At 40.0% G+C, this 10,932-nt stretch overlaps 1 protein-coding gene across 1 annotated transcript in view; it reads right to left on the reverse strand.

The window, feature by feature from the left end:
* Window positions 1-9,378, reverse strand: part of LOC111153790 (coiled-coil domain containing 15) — an 80,195-nt gene extending 70,817 nt beyond the window's left edge. Inside the window, exons 1-4 of the mRNA XM_022513029.1 lie at window positions 9,288-9,378; window positions 8,747-8,935; window positions 3,503-3,652; window positions 2,758-2,949 (exon numbers count right to left, since the gene is read on the reverse strand). Coding sequence (XP_022368737.1) covers window positions 2,758-2,949; window positions 3,503-3,652; window positions 8,747-8,926 — 522 coding nt within the window. The 5' untranslated portion in view covers window positions 8,927-8,935; window positions 9,288-9,378. The remainder of the gene's footprint in view (window positions 1-2,757; window positions 2,950-3,502; window positions 3,653-8,746; window positions 8,936-9,287) is intronic.
* Between the last annotated feature and the right edge of the window lie 1,554 nt (window positions 9,379-10,932).

Consider the following 10,932-nt stretch of genomic DNA (forward strand, 5'->3'; position numbering starts at 1 on the left):
AGAGAGAGGAGGAAGCAGGCTCCCTGCTGAGCAGAGAGCCCGATATGGGGCTCGATCCCAGGACCCTGGGATCATGACCCGAGCCGAAGGCTGAGGCTTTAACCCACTGAGCCACCCAGGCGCCCCACCCTTACCTTATTTTTGAAGTATACCCCAGATATCAAGTCACATCATCCTTAAGTATTTCAATATGTCAGATGAACATGTAAAACCCTCCAACTCCAGGATTCTATGTTTCTCTCACTCCAAGACACAAGAAAATTGAAAAGTCCACTGACACTCAGAAAGTGAATTACATTCACCATTTATTCAACCACTTCTAGATAAACCAAGGGAGTTAGTGCTTGAACAATGTCTCACTGTCTAGTTCTTAGTGACACCTAGTGGATAAAAACTGCAACAGAAACAATAAAATTAAAAAGCATCTATTGTCATGATGTTGTAAGGGCAAAAGTTTGCAGGCTTAAAGTAGTTTAGGTCATCGAATTTCTTCAGTAGTTCAACTTCTAAGAAAAAACAACAGGGTATAAAAACTTTTTTTAAGTTTTGTAACATTTCAGGCTTTTCATAACCTGATTTGCTCCTACCTATCTAGCCTCATTTTCTGTTATTCTCCTCTGTAAATTATCAATTAGAATGGTTCCATCACTTATTCCCAAATATACGAAGCTCATTACATATTCTAGACTTTTCACTGTTCCTCCTATTTCAAAATTCTCTTGAATTTACCAATTCAATTCACCTTATCAATTCAAAATACACATACAGCGCAATTCCACCTCTACCAGGAATTCTCCCACAAATATCTCTTTGAATTTTAAAATTTTGAATTCCTGTAGCACAATTTTTCATTAAATACAGCAAATGTCTATATTATTATCTAATAGATTGGGGTCTGTTAGCTTTATATCTCTGCTTGGAAATATAACCCACGAAGGGTCCTATTTCACATTTCATTGGTATCTCTACAATGTTTAACAAACACAGTATATTCGAGTATCTGTGAACTGATGTGTGCTACTTATGTATTATACAGATGGAAGTAAAATCCTCACTAAGTGAGTATAGCTACGAGCACCATGAAGGCAACGACTGTGTCTTCATCAATGTTCTAGCCTTATACTTCACGCAGTGCCTGGCTCAATAAATATTTGCTCAACAAATTGTTCATAATCTTAAAATGGGAAACAAATGATTTATAAAATGATTACTACAAATCAAGCAATGTTATAGTTTGGAGCAAAGAGAAAAAAAATTTTTAAGTATTTCAATATAACATGTGCTTTTTAATAAGCTTTTCCCTATTGACACTAACAACACCATCAGATTTGCTTCATACTTATTATGACTGAGCACACAAGCAGTTACAAATCCTTTATTTTCACATTATCATCATTTTCTTTTTTCTTTAAAGATTTATCTATTTTAAAGAGAAAGAGAGCAAGCCTGAGTGGGGGAAGGGTTAGAGGGAGAGAATTTTCAAGCAGACTCTCCCCTGAGCCCAGAGTCACACACAAAGCTTGATCCCACAACCAATGAGATCATGACCTGAGCCAAAACCAACAGATGAGCACTCAACCAACTGAGCCACCCAAGCACCCCAAATAATCATCATCTACATTTTTGCTCTCCTCTCACTATCCCTAGAGATACCTTTTTTTTTTTTTAAGATTTTATTTATTTGACAGCAAGAGACACAGCAAGAGAATGAACAGAAGCAGGGGGAATGGGAGAGGGAGAAGCAGGCTTCCTGCTGGGCAGGAAGCCCAATGCAGGGCTCTATCCCAGGACCCTGGGATCACAACCTGAGCCGAAGGCAGACGCTTAATGACTGAGCCACCCAGGCGCCCCTCTAGGGATACATTTCAAATAAGATAAAGTATAATTCCCACAGCAGAGTTGAAGACTATGGTATTAACTGGACAAAAAGCTCATGGACACTAAGGAGAATTGAGTGCCTGGTGTCAAGTGATTTGAGTGGATGAACCTACTAATGGTAGCTAAGTTTTAAATAACAGATATGCAGGGGGTGCCCGGGTAGCTCAGTCAGTCAAGTGTCCAACTCCTGTTTTCAGCCCAAGCTCCACATCGGGCTCTGTGCTCAGCACAGTCTGGCTGAGATTCTCTTTCTCCCTCTTCCTCTGCCTTCCGCCCACACTCTCTCTCTCTAAAATAAATAAGTCTTTAACAAATAAATACATAACAGATACGTAAAATCAATTACTAGATATGTTACATTTTAAAATTCTAATTATGTTCCGAGTTTACTATACTATTATTTGATCTATAGATCTACTTATTATGATAATCAGATTAAAGGACAGAAAAGAGTAAAAAGAGACAAAAATAATGAATGAAATTCCCCACATACGTACCGTACCTATCTGCGACAGAGGTTAGGAATCAATTCTGTCCATATGCTACAAACAGAATAATTTACCCATAACACAATTCTAGTATAATTGGTGGGGGCGGGGGGAATCTCTGTTCTTTGACCTAAAGCTTTATCATAAGGTTTGACCCATACTTTGGCACCTTCCTTTAAATGATTCTAAACTGTCTTACCAAAAATAAAGAAATACAAAATATGTATAAAAAATAAACATTATTTCATTATTCACCACTTTACAATGGTAAAAAAAAAAAAAGGTAATTAAAAGTGAAGTTGAATATGATTATCTCCTAATCTCTACTTCATATCCTAGATAGATCCTGTATCTAAGAAAAATCATACACATAAAATGAATACGTACTTACAGCCTGGGCTTGTTGTTGGAATAATTCATTCTGATTCTCTCTATCACCAATTCCATCCCCAAGCATCTGGGAAGGAGGTAACCCAGCACTTCCAATAGCAGCATTCAAGTTGTCTGGAAAAACACTTGTTCTTTTAGGAGTTAAATGTGCTGCATCTGAAGACTGCATGGCTACAGAGCCTTCTTTTTCGGCCTACACAAAGGAAGAAAGTGAGATTCTTCTAGTGAGGTTCCACTCAAGCCATTACAATCATATAATGTCTATAAGCAGCCCCAAAGATTTTAAATTAGGGTGGGGGTAGAAAGGAAGAAGTTTTAGCAGGCAAAGAAACTAATATTTATCAGGCACCTACTACATGCTAACAATTTACTTACCTAATTCTCATAACAACACTATGAGACAAGTATCATAACCCCATTTTATACATGAAGAAACTACAGTCCACAGAGGATAAGTGTAAGTATAAGTATAAGCCCAAGGTCACATAGCCAGCAAACAGCAAAGCCAAAATTCAAACCCAAATCCAAAATTCTGACATTGATTTTATCTATTGGTAAAAGTAAAAAAAATTGTGAGTCAGAACAACACAAGAATAAAACAGTTTCTCTACATACAAATTTACTGTCCTCCCTAGCAATTACACAAAGTATGGGATCCAAAGAAAGTGATTCTGTTACTGCCTAACAGCTTATCTCGTAACACACACTTCCCATTCAATCTTTACTTAGGTTCACTTTGAACTTACTGCTTCATAAGATCTCTGAAACTGCTGCTTTTTTCTCATCCTGATTTGCTGATTTACTCGGCGTTTGACTTGTCTCTGAAAACGCTTCAGAGCTTCTTGTTTTTTTCTTAGCTGTTCCTTTAGTTCTTCTTCAATCATATATGCTGAAGTCTTGAAAGATGAAAGATCGAAAATAAACTTAAGTGTCAGCAGTTTTTGCCCACTAAGGCTCTGTTGTAAGCACAAATCAGTCAAGATAAAATCCTGACAAAATAATTCAGTTCTATAATCCAGAATTCCCAGTAGAGTGAGGAAATCACAGGAGTTCAGAGCTGATAATCTAGACATAGCTGGTGAGTACCAAGAACTCAAACCAAATCACAAACTAAAAACTGGAATTTGTGAGAACTCAAATCAAATCTTAATTTTTCATTGAGCTGACAACTAAAGTTGTCTTCATTAATTCTTAATGAACCAATTCAAACCTATCTTACATCACACATTTCCTAAAACTGCTCACCGCTCACTAAATATGTCCTATTGCTCACCACTCACTAAATATATCTTATTATAAAATGCTTTCACGCTCAGATTTATGCTCCATTTTTAACACAGCATGCTCTTCCTGTCATCTCTATCTAGTAAAGTAAAGTAAAGGCCTACTCTCATTCTTTAAGATCACCTAATACCCACCCACCTAGGACCTTCCACAATCCCTTCTTCTGAGCTCTCCTGTGCTATAGAACCTCTCATTGACATTAATTGAGAGCAACACTTCTCAAATCCCCCATTAGATTAGGTACACTTTGAGGACAGGAAATGTATTTAATTCTCCCTTGTTTCCCCTACAGTATATAACACAGAGCCTTGAATATAAAGGCACTCAATATTTATGTAATGTGCAATTCCAAAACATAGTCTAAACAATCTATAATAATTTTTCCCATTTGAGTCCCTGATCAGTATCCACTTTCTCGAAGTGCTCTGAATAACCATAGGCATCATAATTAAAAGCAATTAATCTGCTACAAGACAAGCGCTTTAACTACATTATATTACTGAATCCCCAACACTAACTCCAGTAGAAGGTATTCTTATCTCTTATATTAAAGATGAGAAAACTGGGGCTCAGAAAGATTAATCTTTAGTAGTAGCCCCAGATGCTCTCTATCACTGGCAAGTACCAGATCTAGAAGTATAGCCCTATACTACACTGTTTTTCTCTCGACTGTTTCTTTTTCAAAAGGAATCCTTAAATTAAATAAAATCATACTTCTCTTGAGCCCTTCTTCTAACACAGTGATTCCAAATTCTAGTTCAGAAGGTGCCCAAATATTTCATAGGCAGTCACTAACTCTTAAAATCAAATGAGCCTAAGTTCCAATTAAAATTAAATTTTCTGGGGCGCCTGGGTGGCTCAGTGGGTTAAGCTTCTGCCTTTGGCTCAGGTCATGATCTCAGGGTCCTGGGATTGAGCCCCGCATCAGGCTCTCTGCTCAGCTGGAAGCCTGCTTCCTCCTCTCTCTCTGCCTGTCTCTCTGCCTACTTGTGATCTCTCTCTGTCAAATAAATAAAATCTTAAAAAAAAAATTAAATTTTCCAAGAAATCTACCCCATACTCTATACAACTATATATCCATACCATAGGAGTACAGTGTACAAAACAAGTTTCAAAGAACAATTAGGTAAAACAATTGCAAAGGAGAGCTATAGGTAGTAAAGCCTGAACAACTGGCCGAAATTAACTCAAGTCCCAGAAGATTAAAGTCATCCTTCCTCTTTAACTTCCATTATCTGTCTGCTCCCTCTTTTAACTCCATACTGAGATTATCAAACATCTTACTGAAGTATATGACTGATTCCAAACTGTGAATCTCAACTGTAAACCAAAGATTAGAGTGTACCATATTTTAGAAACATATTTTTCGTAGCAAACACCATTGTTTAAGTCCACCAAAACCCAAGAACAATGTCCCATGTTCTGGAATGTTAGGAGACACCCAGAGACAGACAAATTTGAGAAATACAGGGTTAAGCAAAAATGAATACTGTTTCAATTGTACAACTAACTCCTCGTAGACTTTTTGAACCCTAAGGCTTATCCAAGGGGGCAATATATAGAATGAAGTGTTTCTCACAACAGCCAAAGAACATTTTTTGGATAATTCACACACGATGGAACTGCTATTTAGATTATACAGTAGTCTCCAAAGATGATCCCTTCTCCCCACAGTGAATCAAGCCTCCCAGTATTTATGCTCTTGCGTAATGATCTCCCATACTGAATGTTGTCTGGCTCTGTATATCCAACAGAATGAGGAGGAAGCACTGGTTCCATGACTTCTCCAGCAAGGTCATAAAGCAACTTCCACCTACAGCTCTTGTAGTGATCACCCTAGCAGAAACCAGCCACCATGTAAGAATTCTACCTTAAGATTACCAGGCTGAGAGGAAGCCCAAACTAGCCAAGTAGAGAGGCCACGTGGAAAGAGAAAGCGTCCAGCAAGCCCTAGCCATTCTAGTCATCCTCAACCAAGTGCCAGATATGTGAGTGAGAAAGCCATCTTGGACTTTACAACCCAGTAGATGCCAGATGAAGAACCAAAAATCCAACAACAGCCAGAACCAAGTAAACTTGTCCCAGACATCTCCAGCTGTTTTAGCTGTCCCAAATGAAGCTTCAGACACCATGTTGCAGACAAGCCATTCCCACTGTGCCCTGGTTGAAATCCTGACACACGGTATCTTTTGGTTTATGCCACTAAGATCCAGGTTTGTTACACAATAGATAACCAGATAAATTATAAAATAATGCAATAGCCATAAGTGCTGATAAAACAGCAATGTATTTTGATGCTAATTTAATTAATGGAAGGGGAGGGAGGTCTGAAGCTATGGAATTTTTAGGAATCTTGACAGCTCCTTGAAACTTTGGGGACAAAAATGATGAGGGGTTTCCCTTTAGCATAAGCATGATATTAGGTCTACCATGCTTTAGAATTAAGTATCCGGCATTTATTCTGAGTTGACAAGAGCTGTATCTGTTAATAAGAGTGGATTCCCCAGACAATGTATGCTAAACTGGTAAAGAGTTCTATGAGATGCTTGATCAAACAGCCTTTGGCTGGTACTGATTAGAACTTTTTTTTAAAGATTTTATTTATTTATTTATTTATTTATTTATTTATTTCTGAGAGAGAAAGAGAGAGAGAGAGCACAAGCAGGCAGAGTCAGAGAGAGAAGCAGGCTCCCTGTTGAGCAAGGAGCCCGATGCAGGACTCGATCCCAGGACTCTGAGATCATACCTGAGCCGAAGGCAGCAACTTAACTGACTGAGCCACCCAGGCGTCCCCTGATCAGAATTTTTTAAGTGAGGGAATGGAGATATGTTTATACTTTTTCCAAGACCTGCATTTTGATTTAATGTTTGGGAACATGAGATTCAATTCTCTTTAACATAGTAAAAGAAATTTGGGTGGTTTTTAGGCATTTTGATGCTACATTACAAAGATGTCATAATTTGAGCAATGAAAAAGAGGTCTCACTAATTTAAATACCAAAATATCTTCGTACCAAATCTTACTGTTTCTTCTGGGATACATGTTAAGACATTTACCCCTCTTCATTCCTACTTCAACCACCCTTTTTCGAGACTTTCCCTCTTTATTCCCTACCACTAAACAAGTCTTGATGCCATATTTCCTTGCTAAATTGTTACAATTACATCCTAATTTTGTCCCCCAGGAGCCAATCTATCCCTCACCTCAAAAAAATTTTGAAGCAATTAACCTAATCAAACACTCTTTTATTAAGAAATTCATATGTAAATATTAAACAATGAATGAAGTCAATCCCTTATCCAAAATTTCCTGCGGTTCCCTACAGCTCCTATTTTCTACAATTCTATCAACCACCATCCCCCCTACTCAACTTCCCACTCCAATCAATCTAATCTACCCTTAGAATCCTGATACACCTTGCTCACTTCCCACTCTCCCCATTCTTGAGAGAATCAATCATCCTCCTTCTGTAGCTAAATTCTTCATTAAACTTGCCTGAATCACATCAACCCAAAGTCCTATCTTTCTTCTTTAAGTATCAAAGTCAGAGCACTTAATCATATACTACTTACGTAAAATCCTTTCTAGAAATAGGCAGAAGAGGAATAAATGAATTATGTGTGTACATATGTACAAAAAATAAAATTAATGAATATATGACATTGCTTTGCTATTTAACATTTGTTTTAAACATGTCTCATTTCTTCTCTGAGATCAAGGACAACTCATATTTTTCATCGTATGTTCAGCATTTTGTTGATACAGTCAGAAGAACCTTCACACAATTTGTGCATTCCACTTATTAGGCATCAAGATAAAGTTGGGGGAATGATAATAAATGACATTTTTCCTGTGCTCTGGAAGTTCACACTCCATCAGGAAAAGCAGATATGTAAACGACTTACTATAAATATAATGTGGGAAATGCCACAATAAAATTTCAACAAATAGCTAAGGGGCACAGTATTGTGAAAGACTATCAAAAATACTCTTACAAAACTATCCTCCTGTGTCAATTAGCACATATGAGTTATTATGTAAACAGGCACACAAGTAAGCTTTGCAAAAGTTTCTTTTCATCTGAAATGCTGTTCCCTATGATCTGTACTTACAGCATTTCCATTTTTTAAGGACTAACATGGACTATATTTCCACATCCATTCATTCAATGAGTATTTCCTTAAGACTTACTATATGATAGGAAAGGAAGGAACCAAGAAATAGAAGTTCCCTGTCCTCATGAAATTTATAGTTAAACTTTCTCAGAATCCCAGTCAGAATTAATCTGTTCTTTCCTTATTCTCTGTGTCTTTGAATCTTCCTGAATCTCTACGACACTTTACTGACTTTAAGCAATCAGCATTTTATTAAGTGTGGCAACTGTCATCCCTACTACGTTGTAGGGTGTCTGCAAGATACAGACAGTACCCATGTCTTGTGTACAGCAAGCAATCAAGAGCTTGTGAAATTTAAAAAAAAAGGGGGGGGGCTGTGAAATAATTTTGGCAAATAGGTGTTTGTTCTACAATCCTAATTCAAGAACATACCTATTTCCAGTAGGAGAGAAAGGACATCCCCAGATAGGACTCTTCATCCTTACCTAAGCACCAAGGGTTAGAGAAGGCTAACACGGGGGAAAAAAAGAAGGAAAGAAAAGAGAAATGGGGGAGGAACCCCACTACATTTGCATCAAACTGACACTCACATATGCTGGGACTTCCGAGCTATCTGGCAAGGCAGGTTCCACCCATGCCCCAACTGGCATTATAGCCTGGTTCCTCTCAGCCAGCACGGCCAACACGTCCTTGCTCTTCAGGGGGTTTAAGGCCAGAGGCACCCTGGCGGTATTTCGAAGCTTCTTGAGGGGGGCCATACTTCCTGGCATCTGTGACTCCTGGGTAGGAGAAAGGAGAAGCTTAAAATCTTCAAACGACTGCGCTGAAAGCTCAACCTCCTAAGCCATGAGCACAGGCTCCAGAAAGGGAGAGAAGCCTTGGAGGAGGCGGTAGCCTGACGGGCAGTCGAAGAACGAGAATTCTGGAGAAGGAAGGAAAGAAGCGAAGATAAGTGGGAAGAAATAATAAGGAAAAGTATAAAGACTGCCTTCTGGAAAGAATGGGGATGAGGCGGGAGAGAAGGGGATCTACTGAGAGAACGAAGACGGTGCCCACCCGAGGCACAGCCAGGAAAGGGAGGAACCACCGCAGCGGCCAGAAGGAAAGGGGCTGGTAGGGTTGGGTGGGAACCTGAGCCAGAGGCAGAGTCCAAACAACCGGTATCCGGTTACGGGGGGAACCGCTGAACGCCGAGAAGTCCCGGGCCAGAGAAAGCCTGTTCCTGAGGCCTCAGGGGTCCCGCTCCTGCTAAAATAGTAGCACCGACCCAGTGCTGGCGGGCCGCTCGCCACAGACTCAAGCTATTCTGGACACTAAGGTAACCGCATCCAGTAAACCGCCAATTTCTGGAGGGCCGCCCCGCCCCGCCCTTCGGGGACCTTGTAGCCGCCCCTTCCGGTCTTGCGTCTCCTCCCCCGGGAGGGGAAAGCGTGAAGGGCGGGACTTCGGGCTCCGCCATAACGTCACTTCCGCTTTGTGTCTGATGGACGGGGCGGAGTATGTGAAGGCTGGAGGAGCTGGGCGAGAACGGGTGGGTTCCGGGGCTGCCTGGTTGCCGGCGGCTGAGGTGTTGGTGCTATTGTACTTCCAGCACGGAGACCAGCCCAAATCTTTCAGGAAGGGGTTATATTGAACTGAAAAACGCTGACTGGGAGGGGGAGAGGTCCCAGCAGAGGGAAGCAGGAGAAAAGGATGGAAAGAGATGGGCCTGGCAGGGCTTCCTCGAGGAACAAAGTAAGCTAACAGTAAACCATGCCGATCCTGTGCACACCTTGTTACACTTATAAGGCTATTTAATGCATATTCTTATATTTGAACATCGCAGCCTCGCGAGCGGACACCCTCTCTGCTCCAAGCTCTAATATTATTCTGGGACACTTCGTTATCCCTGTGAAATACCCGTTCGTTCATTCATTTCACATATAATTGAGAACTTTTTATATACCAGTCCTGTTCTGGGCACTGGAAATATATAGCAGTGAACAAAACAAATATCCCTTGTTCATGGAATTTATAATACAATGAGAAGTAGCCAAATCAACACATGAGTAAGTGAAGGTGTCTGATGCTGATGAGTATTGTAGCATAAGCAGAGAAAGAAGACGGGGTATTGCAAGGAAAGGAAATGAATTTTTAGATAGGATGACTACAGAAGCTTTCACTGAAGTATTTTTTTTTTTCTTTTTTAAGGTTTATTTATTTATTTGAGAGTGAGAACATAAGCAGTGGGGAAGAACAGAGAGAGAGGGAGCCCAGTACTCCATCCCAGGACCTTAGGTCATAACCTGAGCCAAAGTCAGACACTTAACCAACAGAGGCTCCCCCACTGAGGTACTCTTGAGCAAAGGCTCCAAAGCTAACTCCCATGATCTAATGGAATAAGCTACTATAATCTTCCAAGGAGAATTAAGTGTTCAGCTAGAGGGAGCAGCAAGTACAATCACTCCAAAGTAGGGTAGTAGTAGTGGTGGGAGCTTATGGAGGTTCTCCTCTGACTGCTCCATTTTCTCTGTAAAATAGCATTATAGCCAGCCTACAAGATGGCCTCTCATGGTCTCCACCTCCTGGTATTCACACCCTGTGTAGTTCCCTTTTACACTGTACCAGTGTTGGTGTGCATAACCAATAGAATATGGCAGAAGTAATGGTATATCACATCAGAGATTAGGTTGTAAAGGATGCTGTGTTATTTCTCTCACTTCTTTCTTGCTCTTGCTTTCACTCTCAGATCACTTAATCTGAGGCCATTTGTGTCACAAGCAGCCCTATAAAAAGG

The sequence above is a fragment of the Enhydra lutris genome, unplaced genomic scaffold, assembly GCF_002288905.1.
Source record: "Enhydra lutris kenyoni isolate GAN:26980312 unplaced genomic scaffold, ASM228890v2 scaffoldscaffold34, whole genome shotgun sequence".
Taxonomy (NCBI): domain Eukaryota; kingdom Metazoa; phylum Chordata; class Mammalia; order Carnivora; family Mustelidae; genus Enhydra; species Enhydra lutris.